The 18,219-nt window shown below is 33.5% G+C and overlaps 1 protein-coding gene across 5 annotated transcripts in view; it reads right to left on the bottom strand.

The window, feature by feature from the left end:
* The window catches only part of LOC141514700 (coiled-coil domain-containing protein 91-like), a 500,695-nt gene extending 497,392 nt beyond the window's left edge, over positions 1 to 3,303 (bottom strand). For 4 of the 5 annotated variants that reach the window (XM_074225709.1, XM_074225708.1, XM_074225711.1 and 1 more), the window contains exon 1: positions 3,106 to 3,281. In XM_074225709.1, coding sequence (XP_074081810.1) covers positions 3,106 to 3,267 — 162 coding nt within the window. In that variant the 5' untranslated portion in view covers positions 3,268 to 3,281. Of the gene's footprint in view, positions 1 to 3,105 lie in introns of all 5 variants that reach the window. The other variant, XM_074225712.1, reaches the window with a different exon arrangement.
* Positions 3,304 to 18,219: the final 14,916 nt, after the last annotated feature.

Raw genomic sequence — 18,219 nt, 5'->3', positions numbered from 1 at the left:
TGACTTCAGAATCTGGGTATTCTTTCTGCTATGCTTCAATGCCTTAATTGGTAGAATTGCATGACCTCTGAAATCCTTTCTAACTCTTTGAATCTATAATTAATGTGATAAAAACTAGAAAAGGAAAGTGAAGCTGGATGGTATAGAGCCCTGTATACCAGGATAAAGAGTTTTATTTGAGACACAGGCAGGTAATGGAGTAAAATAATTGAAACTATATGTAAGAAAGATCAATTTGGAAGAAGGGTTTGAAGGGTGGAAAGACCAACTGAAGAAATTAATGAATAGAATTCCCTACTGATGAAATCAATGATTAAAAACTTGTTAGTAAAAATTTCAGTTTAATTTTGCCTATAAAGAATCTTGAGATTAAAATTTTGAACTGAGGCAGGGAAATTAGTTAACATGTCCAAGGTCATATAGTTAGTATCACAGAAGAAATTGAACTGAAGTCCTCTGACTCCAAATCCAGTTCTTTTGCCACTTGTACCACAGAGCTATTTTTAATTATTAGTCATAGGAAGCAAAATTTTATTCAATTAGAGGTGTTTAACTCCAAGGTTAAACAAATTAAAGGGACTGTGGAACAAGTGAAAGGAGACTTTATCCAATCTTATTTCTTTTTCCCCTAGAAGACTTTGACCTTAGATATCATATCCATTTCCATAACTTAAACTATCACCTTATTGTGAAATGACTCCTATATCAGAATCTCTGGTGCCTATTTTTCCTGAGTTTTAGACTTGCATTTCAAATTTGCATCAGACATTTCCACTTGAATGTCCCAAATAATTCAAATGTAATAAATCTATCATTCCTCTAAACCTCTTTCTCCTATCTTCCCTACCTCTATTAATTTCATCACTTACCTACATTAACAAGGAGCAAGAAACTGAAAGAAAAATTTCATTTAAAGTAACTGCAGACAACATAAAATATTTGTGAGTCTACCTGCCAGGATAAATCCAGAAATTATATGAACACAATTACAAAACACTTTTCACATAAATTAAGTCAGGTCTAAACAATTTGAAAAAATTTTAATTGCTCTTGAGAAGATCAAGATGATTAAATAAAAATTACAATTCTATCAAAATTAAATTACATATCCAGTGCCATACCAACCTACTTAAAGAAAACAATACCATTATCTTATTATGTAGTTTTGCTATCTCTATTTATTTCTTCCTTAAGGATATGATTTCTCTCTCATCACATTCAATTTAGACCAATGTATACCATAGAAACAATGTAAAAATTATCAGACTGCCTTCTGTGGGGAGGTGAGGGGAGGGAAGCAAGATTAGAGAAAAAAATTGTAAAATTCAAAAATAAATAAAATCTTTCTTTTTATTAAAAAACAAAACCAGAGTTTACAGAGTTAGAAAAAATGGTAAAATTCCTCTGCAGCAACAATAATTTCAAGGATATCAAGGGATCCAAGTGTACCAGAACTCAAACTAAATTATAAAGTGGCAGTCTTCAAAACTGATACTGCATAAGAAATAGAGTGGTGGAACAGGGAAATAGATTAAGTATAAAAGAAACAATTGTAAATGTCTATAGATATCTACTGTTTGAAAAACCCAAAGACTCCAGCTTCTGGAATAAGAACTTAATCTTTGATTAAAAACTACTGGGAAAATGGGAAGATAGTATGGCAGAAACAAGGCACAGACCAATATGCAACATCCTAAAAGAACAAGGAAATAGATGCAGGATTTAGATATAAAGGTCCTATTAAAGAAATAAGAAAAAGGAATAGTTTATCTGTCAGATCTAAGGAGAGGGAAGGAGTTCATGATCAAAGAATAGATAGAAAACATTACAAAATACAAAAATGAAAAATTTTGACGACATTAAATTAAAAAGTTTCTGCACAAATAAAGTCGATCCAATCAAGATTATAAGGAATGCAGAAAGTTAGGAAACAATTTTCACAGCTAGTGTTTCTAATAAAGATATATATTCTAAAATATATAGAGAACTGAGTCAAATTTATAAGTATACAAATTATTTTCCAATTAATAAATGGTTAAAGAATATGAAAAGGCAATTTTTAGATAATGAAATTAAAGCTATCTACAGTCATATAAAATTATCTATATCATTAATGATTATAGGAATTAAAACTAAAACAACTCTGAGGTACCACCTCACATCTATCATATTGTCTAAGATGACAAAAAAGGGATAATGATCAGTGCTGGATGGACTTGGGAAAACTGGGGCACTAATGCATTGCTGGTGGAGTTATGAAAAGATTCAACCTTTCTAGAGAACAATTTGGAGCAAATTGCCCCTTCATATATATCCTTTGATCCAGCAATACAACTATATCTCAAAGAGATCATAAAAAAAGGGAAAAAAGATCCATGTGTAGCAGCTCTTTTTATATAGGCAAAGATTTGGAAATTGAGGGGGTTCTATTGGGGAATGGATGAAGAAATTGTGGTATCTGTAACAAATTATGAGCAGGTGGATTTCAAAAAGCCTGGATAGACTTTCATGAACTGATGCTGAGTGAAGTAAGCAGAACCAGGAGAACATTAACAGCAACGTCGGATGATTATCAACTATGATGGACTTAACTCCACTCAGCAATTTAGGGATCAAGGACAATTCTAAAAAACTTGTGATGGAAAATTCCATACATATCCAGAAAACAAAACAAAAATGTGGAAAATGCAGCTCAAAACTACTATTTTCACTTTAAAAATTTTTCCCCCTCATGGTTTTTTACCCCCCCCACTTTAGCTCTGATTCTTCTTTCACAACACGACTTACATGGAAATATGTTAAACATGAATGCACTTGTATAATCTATATCAGATTACTAGATGCTATGAGAAGGAGAGGAGGAAGGGAGGGAAGATAAGAGGAATGGAGAAAAATGTGGAACTCAAAATCTTACAAAAAGATGAATGCTGAAAACTATCTTTGCAAGTAATTGAAAAAATAAAATAAAATTTAAAACCAACATAGAGTAGATTAAAAGGGAAAAAAATAAACCAGAGAGAGGAAAAAACCCTTATAAGAATGTTCAGAAGGGGACTAAGGCAAATGTTAGTACTATGTTAAATTTTCATGAAGTTGTCAACTGACCTGACTTATTTTTCTTTGTTCTTGTAAAGCTTCTTGGATTGCCAGGGATACATTTTCTTGATCTTTATCATGCTCAATTTTCCATATTTCTCTCTCTTTAGCATGAACTTGTTCCAAGCTTTTTCTTTCTTCTTCTACTACTTTGAAAATAGTATCCTTCATTGTCTCTTTTTCAATCTTTGAAACAATAATGAAAGCAACAGTGTTAAAATCAATAATCAAAGAATTATTGAAGGTAGTTTTTGACTGAATGAGAACATTACCACATATTGACTTTTATTTATTCTTTTAAAAATTATTTATTTTCACATTACTACAATAATCTTGTGAAAGTAAACATAAACTCTCCCCCCCCCCCAAAAAAAAAAGGAGAAAGAAAATGAAAGAAAAAAAGTGTACTTCATTCTGTCTCTGGGATGGATTGCATTCTTTATCATATGTCCATGAAAGAAGTTGCTTTGATATTTTTTCCCACAGTTGCTATTATTAAGTGTATTTCCCTCCATTCTATTCCTCCCTACTGCCATTTATTCTATGATCTCTGTCCTTTTACCCTGTCCCTCATCAGAAGTATGTTGTAGCTGACTACCCTCTTCCAGGATCTTCCCTCTCTTCTACTGTCTATACCCCCCCCCCCTCACCCCTGTCCTCTTTCTCCCATCCCTTTCCTCTCCTTTTTCTTCTAGAGTGAGATAGATTTCTACACCCTACTGAGTGTGTGTATGCTATTTCCTCTCTGAGCCATTTCTGATGAGAATGAAGTCTCACTCTTTTACCCTCACCTTCTCCTCTTCCACTTCATTACAAAACCTTTTTCTTGACTTTTATGTGAAATATCTTAGTCTACATCTCCTCCTTTCTCCCAGTAAATTCCTTTTTCACTCATTGACTCCATTTTTATATTATTCCATTATATTCATTTCCCTCCTGTGCCTTCTCTACCTCTTTCTAACTGCTCTTATAAATGAGAAGGTTCATATGCATTATCATTATCTTTTTCCCATGCAGGAATACACATGGTTCAACATCATCAAATCCCTCACAATTAGCTCTTCCCAACCATCTTCTCTATGCTTCACCTGAATCCTGTACTTGAATATCAAATTTTCTGTTCAGCTCTAATCATTTCAACAGGACAGTTTGAAAGTTCCCAGTTTTATTTAAAGTCCATCTTTTCCCCTGAAAGAGGATGTTTAATTTTGCTGTATGGTTGATTTTTGGTTGTAATCCAAGCTCTTTGCCTTTGGGAATATCATAATCCAAGTGTTTCGAACCCTTAATATAGATGCTACCAAATCCTGTATAATGCTGACTGTAGTGCCACGGCAATCAAATTGTTTCTTTCTGGCTGCTTGTAGTATTTTCTCTTTGACTTGGAAGTTCTGGAATTTTGCTATAATATTCTTGGGAGTTTTTTTAGGGTGGAGGGGATCTTTATTAGGAGGTGATTGGTGAACTGCTTCAATTTCTATTTTACCATCTATTTCTAGGCTCTTTTTGGAGTGGATAAAGCACCAGCCTTGAGTCAGGAGTACCTGGGTTCAAATCTGGTCTCAGACACTTAATAATTACCTAGCTGTGTGGCCTTGGGCAAGCCACTTAACCCCATTTGCCTTGCAAAAAAAAACATAAGGTAAAATACTATTTCATCATATGCTATTATAATAGATAGACTATTACTATATTGGCTCACCTATCTAAGGGCAATTAATATGAAATATATTTTTCTAATAAGGTTTTGATATCCTCCCATTTGATTTTTGCATTGAAGTTCCTAGGATGAAAGTTAATGATACTTTAAAGTATTCAGAAAAAAGTACTTTGATTTAAAGTATGTAAGTTTTTCATAAAAGTTTCTCTATCTCATCATCCACAGAGCTTTTCTCACATGGATTGTAATTATCTTCATAGAGGTCTGTGGTTTATTTTATCCTTAATATTGAAATGGAAAAATAACCAAGTGCTCAGTAAAGGATTTTATATGAACATAATAAAATCATTCTACCTCTCCAAGAAGAAAATTCAATTAAGCTACAATTTGTTGGGATCTTAAGATCCTATGTTCATCTATTTCAAGAGGGAAGGAATCTCAGAAGGTAGCTAATCCAATCCTCTCATTTTACAGATGAGGAACTAGGTTCAAAAAGCCTTTGATCACATAGCTATTAAGTATCAAAGGCAGAATTTTTAAGTTCTATTTATAATGAATGTGTCAACATGGATATTTTTCTATTTCACCTTTTTAGCTTTCAATGGAAATCAAAATTTAATAATAACAACAGTTAAATTCATTTGGGGGGGTAGGTAGCATGGTGGTGAGTTTGTCTTTTTCATCCAGTTCATTGCCTATAACCTTTTAATATGCATTTTCAAATAAAATAGGAATTAAATGAATGGACAAAATTCATTGTGATTTTTAGCATTCTGGCTTCCAATTCCACCACTTTGCCATTCTCACAGTGGAAACACAAGGAAACTCAACAGTACTGAAAGTCAGTTTAAATGTCAAAAAACTGCATGGTAGTCTATTTTTTTTATAATAAGCCTAGGTCAGTGCTGAGATATGAGACATAAACTTTTCAAGCTTTGGTCAGTCTTTGTGGTGTGCAAATTAATATTACACAGTATATTAAAAAGTAAACTAATCTATGAATCAAATACTATGGTAAAACTCTAGTGTAATAGATATGCTAAGAGGATGAGCCCCCATTTATGTGGTTTAATAGGTGAGCTGAGAAAAAAATACTGATTCTCATACCATAATCTTGCCCTCATCACACATAAACTAAGAACCTAAAGGAGGGGGAGCAGAATGCCTTTCTCCCATTAAAATGATGACTCTGATTGCTAGATCTTTAAAATCAACACTATGAAGGAGAATGGTAGGAAACACTATAGGAGACTGCACTGATCCATCAATTAGACACTAGCTAGTCCAATTGAAGGATATCTTACAGACATCTCTAGCTGGTGAAAAAAACTGGTGCACGTTTGGGAAGTATGACAGTTTAGCAGTCCATGTTTGTCTAGGCTCAAACATTTCAGAAAAGTTTACAATCTTTCCATTTTTCTCTTTGAACAAGGAAGTTTTGGACACATCACATATCAATCACGTAAGCAAAAGGTACAGTTAACTGTGATACCTCACACTTAAGTCTCCTGACAGCAAATATTTCAAAGTCATTTGAAATTCTTTTGAGGCACACCAAAAGAGTCAAGAGACAGTCCTTGCCTCTAGAAGCTTTCATCTATGTTATCTTATGTAATTGCTTCTATTCTTGCTTGGTTATATCAATCAAGAATCAATTATTAAGCAGATATGTACCAGGCACAGTGCTACGTATAGGAGGTTCCAAAAGAGGCAAAAGACAATCTAATGGGTGATAACTTGCAAAGAAAAAAAACTATATATATATATATATATTATATATATATATATATTATATATATATATTTATATGATAACTAGAAAATGATTACTAGAAGGAAGATACTAAAACTGAGAAAGACTGGAAAAGAATTCCAGAAATGCCTCAGTGGTAAAGGATCATTATAAAAAGTTCAACAATAAAATACTGCAGCTGAAGAAGTGACATTTTTGTCACTATTATAATCTAATCTACTTAGAGATTAAATAGCTCTATTTCTCATTTGACATACTGATTTCTCTACATCTCTTAATTAATTATTTTTTCATCTATATGTGCATGTATATTTTTAAGTAACAAAATTTCCTTCCACCCTCCCTTTCCACCCCAATCCACTCAGCAGAATGGTCAGTTTATCATTGTACATACATATTTCTGATAAGCATGTTTACAGAGTAGTCATTTTTGGTGAGGAATTAGGATTAAGGGAAAGAGATACATAAGATATAATTTTTATAAAGCATTCATCAGGTTGTCTAAAGCCACTCTAATACAGGTGTCCTAGCTCTCTGAACTGTTGAGGGAGCTGCTTCCATCAAGGTTATTCATCTCACAATGTTGTTATTAATGTGTACATTGTTCTCTGGGTTCTACTCCCTTCGCTCAGCATCAGATCCTGGAGATCATTCCATGCTTCTCTAAAGTCTGACCATTTATGGCTTCTTATGGAACAATAATATTCCATAGTACTTATTTACCATAAATGTTTGGCCATTTCCCAATTGATGGGCATACCCTCAATTTCCAATTCTATGCCACCACAAAAAAAGAGCTGCTAGGAATATTTTAGAACATGTGGGACTTTTCGACTTTTTACGATTTCTTCTGGATATTGGCCTAGAATTAGAATTGTTGGGTCAAAGGGGAATGAACATTTTTTTTTACTCTTTGGGCATAGTTCCATATTGCTCTCTAAAATGGCTAGATTCATGCACAACTCCACCAGCAACGTATCAATGTCCCAATCCTCCTACAACCTCTCCAACATTGATCATTTTCCCTTTTTCTCATCTTGGCTATTCTGATTGGTGTGAAGTATTTGTTGTTTTAATTTGTATTTCTCTAATCAATGATGATTTGGAGCATTTTTTCATATTATATAAAGTTTTGATTTCTTCACTTGAAAACTGTCTATTCACATTCTTTGACCATCTGTCAATTGGGGAATGACTTGCAACATTATAAATTTGATGTAATTCTCTATATATTTTAGAAATGAGAACGTTATCATAACTCCTAGGGGGTGGAGCCAAGATGGAAGCAGGAATACAGCCTCTGTTATGTGCTTTCTCAAAATATTTCAAAAACTTTAAAATTATGACTCTAAATTTTCAAAAGAGAACCCACAGAAAGATCCAGTGAGGCAATTCTCCAGCCTAAGGTAACCTGGAAAACAGTGGGCAGGCTCTGTTCAACAGAGTTGGAGGGGGTAGAATTTTGGGGAGAAGGAGCTTCAGTCTCTTGGAAATAGCCCCAGGGCACCTGGGAGTGCCTGCTCCCAGCAGCAGAAGCAATTTCCTGATCTGTACCCCAGGTAGCATCAAGCACAACTTGGAAGATCAGCAGAGACCTCTGCCAGAGCAAGCATGAAGCCCAGGCCAGTCTGGCCCCCCTCAGCCCCAGCCAAAGCACTCAGTGCAGCCCAGATCCCAGGAAACAGAAGCAGGCCCATAGAGCTGCCCAGCAGAGAGCCTCCCAGCAGCTGTACCCTGAGTGCTCAGGTCATGCCGAGGTCTGTCCCCTGTCCCTGGGATAGGACTCTGGAAATTTAACCATATTTAGACCCTGGTTGCAGTCTAGGTCCCCCCATAGAGCAGAGACCAACCCCCTCACAGTCCTGGGTTAGAGGGGTAAGCTAATGGTCAGTCAACAGACCAGGAGAGCAGTCAAAGCCTCACATACTGAGGTCTTTGTGGGGGTGTTCCAATAACACACAGGAAACACCTCCAAACCAGGCACAGACTGGGGAAATGAATAAAGAGGAAAAAAGGAACCTGACCATAGACAATTACTTTGGTCCCATGGAGGATCAAAATATTCAATCTAAAGATGAGAAAGTCCAAGCTTTTGCAGCTAAAGACTCCAAGAAATACAGAAGTTGTGCTCAGACTATGACATAGCTAAAACAGATTTTGAAAATCAAGTAAGGGAGATAAAAGAAATATTGGGAAAAGAAATGAGAGATGCAGGAAAAGCATGAAAACAAAGTCAGCATTTTAGTCAAGGTGATCCAAAAAAAATGCTGAAGAAAATAATATGGCAATCCCCAGCTTAGGTCAAATGAATAAAAAATTTCAAAAATTATTGAAGAGAAGAATGCTTTAAAAAGAAGAATTGGACAGATAGAAAAGGAGATAAGAAAGCTCTCTGAGGAAAACAAATCCTTCAGATGTAGAATGGAGCTAAAGGAAGCTGATGATGTTGTGAGACCTCAAGACACAATAAATCAACACCAAAACCATGAAAAACTAGAAGAAAATGTGAACTATTGAGAAACAACTGATCTGGAAAATAGATCTCATAAAGATAATTTAAAAACTGTTGGGCTACCTAAAAGTCATGATCAGGAAAAAAAGCCTTGATCTCATTTAAAAAAAATTCTACAGGAAAATTGCCCTGATATCCTAGAAGCAGAGGGCAAAATAGAAATTGAGAGAATCCACTGATCTTCCCAGAAAGAGATCCCCAAAAAACAACCCCCAGGAATATTATAGTCAAGTTCCAGAACTTCCAAGTCAAAGAGAAAATATTACAAGCAGCCAGAAGGACACAATTCAAATATCATGGATCTGCAATCAAGGTCACACATGATTTAACAGCATCTACATTAAGGAATTGTAGGGATTGGAATATAATGTTCTATAAGGCAAAAGAGCTTGGAATGCAACTGAGAATTAACTACCCAGCAAAACTGAACATCCTTTTCCAGGGGAAAAGATGGACTTTCAGTGAAACAGGGGAATTTCAAATGTTCCTGTTGAAACAACCAGAGCTGAACAGAAAGTTTGATCTTCAAGTACAGGACTCAAGTGAAGCATAAAGAGGGGGGATGAGAAGGGTAAATTATGAGGGACTTAATGATGATGAACTGTGTGTATTTCTGCATGGAAAGATGATACTGATAATATTCAAATAAACCTTCTCATTTAATAGAACAAGTAGAAAGAGATTTTATAGTTGAGGCACAGGAGAGAGTTGAATTTGAAGATAAAAATGGAGTCAATGGGTGAAAGGGAAATGTACTGGGAGTAAGAGAAAAGAGAGCTAGAATAGTCTAAGATATTTCATATAGCTTTTGCAATGGTATGGAAGTGGGGAAGGCAAGGGGATATGAGGGGAGCCTTCATTCTTATTGGAAATGACTCAGAGAGGAAACAACATACACACTCAATAGACATCTAGAAGAAAAAGGAGATGGTATGATGGGGACTGGGGGAGGGGAAGGGGGATGTGGGTGATAGAGGAATGGTTAAATCATAGGAGAGGATAGTTAGATATAACATATTTTCTTTTTTACTTTTTTGCAAGGTGCTGGATTGGGTGGCTTGTTCACAGGGCTGGGTGGTTGCTGGGTCTCTGGGGTGGGATGTAGGCTTGGGGCCTCTTGGTCCCAGGGCTGGTGCTCTGTCCAGTGTGCTCGGCTGCCCCACGACACATTTTTGAAGAGGGACAGAATGAAAGGAGAGAGAAAATATAATAGATGGTAGTGGGGAGGAATGGATTGAGGGAATTACAATCAATAACAGCAAATATGGAAATATATGGAAGTAACTTTTATAATGGATTTTATGAATAAAAAATGAGATCTGTAGCTAGCTGATGGTATTGGGACACAGACTGAAAAACATATTTTTCTCTTTTATTTTATTCTCCTGAGGTTTTATATTTTTGTGGGGGGTGGGGGGGTATTATGTTTTCTCTTAAATAAGAATATTTTTAGGGTAGGGTAGGTAGTGCAGTGGATAGAGCACTGTTCTGGAGTCAGGAGGACCTGAGTTCAAATCTGATCTCAGACACTTAATAATTACCTAGCCATGTAACTTTGGGCAAATCACTTAATCCCATTGCCTTGCAACCCCCCCCCCCATCCAAGAAATAACATTTTAGTAATGTGTAAATAAATTAAAGATGTTTTTTTAAAAAAGATGTACAAAAAATAAAAAAAATTCGAGACACACACACACAAACACACAAAAGAAATCCTAGTTGTGAAGATTTTCCCAGCTTTCTGTTTTCCTTCTAATTTTGGCAGCATTGATTTTACTAGTGCAAAGCCTTCTTAATTTAACAGTCAAAATCATTCATTTTTGCATTTAATTTGCATCTTGTTTCATCATAAATTTATCCCCTCTCCTTAGTTCTGATAGATAGAATATTTCTTTGTCTATTAATTTATCTATGGTTGTTGCCGTTTATATCTAAATCCTGTACCCAGTTTTCGTATAGGGTGTGAAATGTGGGTCTATGCCTAGTTTTTGCCAAACTAATTTCCAGTTTTCCCAACAATTTTTGTTAAATAGTAAGTTCTTATCCAGAAACTGATGTTTTTAGGTTTGTCAAACCATAGATTGCTGTAGCCATTTACTGCAGTTTCCTTTGGCCCTATCCTAATCCACTCTATTTCTTAACCAGTACCAGGCAGTTTTGATGACTGCTGCTTTATAGTATAGTTTTAGATATGGTAGATCTAGACCACTTCCTTTACATTTTTTTTCATCAGTTCTCTAACTATTGTTGACCTTTTGCTCCAGATGAATTTTCTTACTATTTCTTTCTAGCTCAGTAAATATGTGGTAGTTTAATTGGTAATTTGGGTAGAATTGTCATTTTGATTATATTAGCTCAACTTAACCATGAACAATTGATATTTTTACAATTATTTGGATCTGACTTTATTTTCATGAGAAGTGCTTTAAAGTCGTGTTCCCACAGTTTCTGGGTTTTTCTTGGGAGGTAAATTCCCAAGTATTTGATGTAGGCTATAGTTACTTTAAATGGAATTTCTCTTTCTATCTCTTGTTTTTTGGGTTTTGTTCATGTGTAGAAATGCTGATAATTTATGTGGGTTTATTTTGTCCCTGCTCCTTTGCTGAATTTGTTGATTGTTTCAAGGAGTTTGTTCGATGATTTTCTTGGGTACTCTAAATATATCATCATATCATCTGCAAAGAGAGAAAATTTGCTTCCTTGCCAATTCTGATTCCTTAATTTTTCTCTCTTATTGCTATAGCTAGCATTTCTAATACTATATTGAATATCTACATCTTTTTTAAAGTCGCTATCAGTTTTTTAAAATTCTATAGCTTGTTTCTTTATTCCTCAGGCCTAAACAACTGAAGTATTTGACCAGAAAGGTATTATCTCTGAATGGAGGATCCAGAGCTTCTCCCAGAATTTCTATTTAAGAAGAGCATCATGGTAAGTCATCTCTTCATTTCTCACTTGGCTGCACTTCTTTGGCCTTCTCTATCATGGCCTTGTGCTGTGTACCTTCCTATTCTCAATTCCTGTTTTTCAGCCTCCTTTTGTGTGTTGTTTTTCCCTTGGTTAGATTGTAATCTTGAGAGAAGGGATTGTCTTTCTTTTTCATATTTTTATTCCTAGTTTTAAGCACAGTGTAGAATATTAGTTGATATTCAATAAAGGTTTATTGATTGACTATCTTTGAGCTCAACTTTCACCCATTATTTAAACTCAGTAAATCAATCTAAAAATAGCTATTGGGTACTTAGATGTAAAATATACTTTACTTAAAAAATTTTTTTATATTTTTTTTAGTAATTCTCTTTGCTGACTTGGAAATGAAATGGGCTTTAATATTCTTGAGTTGCTTGCTATTCATAGCAGCTTCCTTTTGTATATCTTATATCAGTCCATTTATATCACAGATTATATGAGAATATTACTATGGAAAAATATGAATAATGAAATTAAAAACTAAAAAGCATCAAAAATGTAAGTCCTCAAATATAATAGGCCAATGGCAAAGTTAAACTATATATGTTATTTGTCTATTATATATTTTATAATATTTCAACATATATTAATATATTATTTTATATATTATTTGTAAATATATACTATATGATGTAGCTGCATAAATTAAAATGACTAAATATAAGAAATTAGATATTTATATTAAGTTCTCATTTGTTAATTTTGGTAATAAATGTAATATTTTATCTGTAACAAATAACAGTAGATGACTCCTCTTTATTTGCTGGAATGTTTTAAATTGTTCATCTCACTTGTAGTAATATTTAAAACTTCATAAAATAAGTGGCACAGTGGAAAGAGTGCTAGTCCTGGAGTAAAACTCATCTTCATGAGTTCAAACCACCTCAGACCCAAGTCATTTAACTCTTTTTATCTCAGTTTCTAATATGTATGTACAATGAACTAAAGAAGGAACAGCAAACCACTCCAGTGTCATTGCCAAGAAAACTACAATCGAAGTGACATTTGTATATGACTGAAAACTGACAACAACAAAATAGCACCTTTCTCATATTTATTCTTAAGATGTGTACCCCTTCTTTGTCTTTTCTTCAGGAAGGAGATCATCTTTTTCAAAAGAACTATGCTCATCATTTATTCAGAGATTCAAAGCAATTCACCTTAGGAAGTTTTTAAAATAACATTCCAGTGAAGTAATTCCAACTTTCTGCTCACTTCCTTCCTGTTTTTTTTCTGCTGATTCTTACCATCTCATGAATCGCAAACAAAATACAGATCATTTCCTGGACTCCCAGGGAGAAACACTTCCATTTGGTCATTTTCTCAATTGACTTTTTCAACTGTTGGCACTAAGTACTTTATCATCTATGAACTAAAGATATTGAGATCATGAGTCAGTTTTGTAATTTGTTCTATAAAATCTGGTATTTAATAATGAGGATCATTTGGATCCATTCTAAAGGGTTTCAAATAATTTTGAAACATTGGATTTTCTTTTTTCTAATTTCTAATTAAAGTACAGTTTTAAGGTAGTTTGACACTGATTTCTATGATAGTATATTTTAATATCAGGATTATGAAGAATTTAAAGGAAACTGAAGAAAAAGGACTGAGTTCTTATTTATAATCATTAGTTTACTGACTAATTTGAATAAAGTAATTCATACTACTAATTCAGAACTATGGACTTGTAGAAAAAAAATTGCTTGTTTATTGATTTTTGGTTCTGTGGGTATAGATGATTCTTTTTAAAGTCTGCAATCCAATGTATACATCAAATCTATTCATCAATCCCTTTCCAAACCAATCAAAGAAACATAGGCTTCTACAAGCAGTCAGTCAAGTTGTTGCAGCAATTCAAAGACATTTAAATTTTTACATATGAACAATCTTTAATAGTATATTTCTGAAATATATATCTATCATATTAAATGGGAGAATCATATGTTTTTATGTGTGACTTGTAAGCCTGCATGGCTTATATTTCATTGGGATGTGAGCCCAGGGAACTTTAAAAAAAAATTAGTGACTATGTATTTGAATGCTCAATCATAAATATTATTTTTATCCATGCATGTATATCTGGAAAAGCATTTAATAAGTTTATTGTGTACAAAACACCATCCTATTATAATACTAAAGTGATTAAAACTTAGCTTATGTTTTTAAATTTAAATTAAGTTATGAATATAACCTTAAAACCTGAGACACAAAATCTCATATTTGAAAGACATTAGCAGATGCCTTCTCATATGCATGCCTATAGATAGAAAATATTTTGCTCTAATTGATCAAATTCTTTTAAAATCTTATAATCTCCACATTTTCCTAATTAAGGTCTATTCTTAAATAATGCTTGCTAAAGTCCTCTTATTTCCTACTAATGCCTTTTAAAAGGATCCATTTGGTTCCTGTATATGACTTACATAAAAAAATGTACAGGTAGAAAAGTAAGTATGTAGATTAACAGCTGATTTTTCTGTTACTTTTTTAGGTTACCTCAGAAGTTCTAAGACTTTTTTTTTAGATTTTTCAAGGTAATGGGGTTAAGTGGCTTGCCCAAGGCCACACAGCTAGGTAATTATTAAGTGTCTGAGACCGGATTTGAACCCAGGTACTCCTGATTCCAGGGCTGGTGCTTTATCCACTGCGCCACCTAGCCGCCCCTAGACTTTTTTTTTAAACAGATCTTTGTCAACCTTCTCTTATTTAGATATTTTGGACGTTGATCCCTCATTACTATTATAATTGTGATTGGTACAATCTGACTATTTTTGGTTCCTCTGTCCTTGATGGTCAGAACAATTTGTTATATTAATCTTTACTATAAAGAGTCTTTTCCAAAAAAGTATCTTCTGGTCATTTGTCAAAATTAGAACACAATTCAATGAGCCTCTTATAATTTTCACGCAAGGCCTAAAAGGAATAAATATCTTGCCAAATGCATTTCCTACTGCAATGGAGGGCATTCACAGCAGAGTACAAGTTGAAGATGATGAAATTCTCTAGTCTATATGTGACATTGCATTGCACAAAGTCCTGGTCCACTGCAAGACCAAACTGTTCAAAAGATTTGGTAGAATCATCCACATAGGAAAGTACAAGTAGATAACAAATCTATTCTCCAGATTGTTATATGTATTCTTATAGAAAGGCTATAATTTTTTTAAAAATTAGTATATAAATCTTAAAAAGGCAATAAAAAGAGAGAAGTTGGTCCTGGAATGAACAGAAGGAAAGTAGGTTGGATTGTCTACTAAAAGTTCCAAAATTCCTTTGATTACTCCATACTTCCTATGGAAATAAAGTCCCAAATCCCAAAATTCTATTAATATTTGTATATGTAGCTAAATATATAATACAATAGTCTCTGAAGAATTAATGATGAATTATAGAGCATTGGAGAAGTACAAAATGGGTGTGAATGGGTTGCAATATATAACCAATGAGGAGCTTAAAAGAATAATAGGAATAAAGATGCTATCAAGGAAATGTTATGCTAGTAACACAGAATGGTTTTTACATTATGAGGACAAGGGAATTCAGGGAAACAATTAGAGTTCTCCACTAAAATACTCCCAGTGTCAAAGAAAATCTCTCAAATCGATGAAATCAAAGATCATTGTAAGACTAGCTTTACCCAAAAGTAGACTGATAGAAATTAGATTTAGAACATTTTATATCACATAATACAATATGTTCTAAATGAACATTATAAACATGTTATACAAATTCATATATATAGATATACATAAATGTGCTTATATTTATATGTATATTATACATAGTATATATTTGTAGTCATAAACAATTTAGAAAAGAAAGGGCAATACCTTTCTTTTACTTTTTAAAATTATTTTTAAATATTAAAAATCAGTCTATTCTCTATCCTATCTCTTGCTTTCTCATGCCACTGAGAAAGGAAGAAAACAAAGCAAGATCCCCTATTGCAAATATGTGTGTGTGTGTGTGTGTGTGTGTGTGTGTGTGTGTGTGTGTGTTTAGTCAAGTAGGTCCCCAGGTTGGCCAAAAAGAGTATGTCTCAATCTATACTGAGTTCATTATCTATCTGAAGCTAACTAGTCTACATCACTATTACTTTTCTGGAAAAATGACAGGTTAATTGTGTTGATAAGAGTCCTTAAGACTTTCAAACTTTATTATATAAAAATTTCTCCTGATTCTGCTCATTACAGTTTACATCAATTCAGATATGATTTTCCAGTTTTCCCTGAAACCAAGAAGGTGATCCCTTTCTATAAAGGATCACATAAGATTAAATTTTATGATATTAATTGCTAATGCAAAGGAAAAATGTAGTTAGAATTAGAAGGAAAATGATTAATTGGGAAAATATATCTTTACAGCAGATATTATCTGATCAAATTCTCATATTCCAAATCTTAGGATTAAATGTAAAGGACCTTAAAGGTCATAAAATCTAAAAATCCTTCTCAAGCTAATCAATAAGTAATGAAGGCCTTGATAAGTTAAGTAATTCCTTAAAGTAATATAAGTAGCAGAGCCAGAATTCAAACTCAATTTCTACAACTCCAAATCAAACTCCCTTTCTACTTTACAAAGTAACAAAAAAGTCTTGAAAATGAGTTGTGACCATGGAAAACTGATACAAATATATGTCTTGTCATCATGCCACTAATTTAGTGTATTACATGAATTACTGAAAGCACATGAATGAATAAATGAACAAGAATTATCCAAGTAATTAAAATTTGTCAAGTAATGTGTTTTGCATTAAGGCAACTAATTACAATAATAATTACACTAGTTAGCATTACTTAGCACTTTAAATTTGCAAAGTGCCTTACAAATATTATCTCATTTTATCCTCACAATAATCCTGTGTACTATTATCTTCATCTTATAGATGAATAAACTGTGATATACAAAGATTAGGAGATAATAAAATTCTGAGGCCAGATTTAAACATGACTCTACCTGACACTAGATGCAGGAGTCTACACATGCACCACTAAATAGAAAAAGCAGACCATCCCTATTCTCAAGGAATTCACATTCTAATTGTGGGAAAGAGTGCATCTAGGAGCATTCAATTGTAAGTCAGAGGAAAAGATACAGAGGTCTTAGAGGAACAATGGCAGGTCACATGGCAAGGCATAGGTAAACTTAGATGGATTAGGTTATTCTGGTTTAGCATGGTGTATGCTTCATAATGGTATTTATTTATTTATATTTTCAATTTTTTAAATTTATGTAAGGCATAAATGTCCTTATGTAAGTCATAAAATGCCCAAGGTCACACAGCTAGGCAATTATTAAGTATCTGAGGTTGGATATGAACTCAGGTCCTCCTGAATCCAGGGTCGGCACTCTACCCACTGGGCCACCCAGCTGCCCCTTCATAATGGTATTTAATAAATGTTCATTGACTAATTGCTACGTAGGAAATATGTAAGAGAATAATTTACCAACTAATGGAAAGAGGGAGGAATAGCATTCTTTATTTTAATGGATCTGTTATTTTTAACAATGTTCTCATTTCCTCTAATGGTGCAAGTCACAATCCCTCCAGTCCTTCTCATTCTGTACAATATATTTCCTCATAAATTCTCCACTAGGAGTACATACCAATATACTGGGGCTCTTCTACTAAGGCTCTGAATGCTAAATAATTGGTTTGTCTTTACAAATTATATATGAAATATTTTGTGTTGCTTTGTTTTATATACATATATAGATATGACAGATATAGACACTTATCAGTATAAATAATTAAAGCTTATTTACATCTAATACGTGACCTTTGGATGACTTTTGAGTATTCAAAGAGGACCATATTTATAGTTATATAACATCACCAAAGAATAGTGGTGTTGAGTCACAGAATCTCAGGGTTTCAATATTCTTTAAAAGTCATTTGCTCTAAGTTTCAGAGATAATGAGAAATCTTCTATAAAATATTCTTGACAAGTGATTATCAGGTCTAATTTAGATTTTAAGACATTGAGTATTAGGTGTTATCTTCAAAGACAGCATGGAACAGTGATTAGTTAGTACTGAACTTGGGGTAAATAAGAATAGATTAGAATGGAAATATTTCTATTAACAAATCATTTAATCTCTATGAACCTCAGTTTCCTCAACCATAAAATGGTAGATTCTAATAATCCTTACATCATAGAGTTGTTATGAGTGTCAAATAAAAAAATATATGTACCTATGTATATGTACACATATATCTGTATTT

This window comes from Macrotis lagotis, chromosome 2 (assembly GCF_037893015.1).
Source record: "Macrotis lagotis isolate mMagLag1 chromosome 2, bilby.v1.9.chrom.fasta, whole genome shotgun sequence".
NCBI classification, from domain to species: Eukaryota; Metazoa; Chordata; class Mammalia; order Peramelemorphia; family Peramelidae; genus Macrotis; species Macrotis lagotis.
The sequence above is the reverse complement of the archived record's forward strand: the minus strand, read 5'-3'. Positions and strand labels throughout refer to the sequence as shown.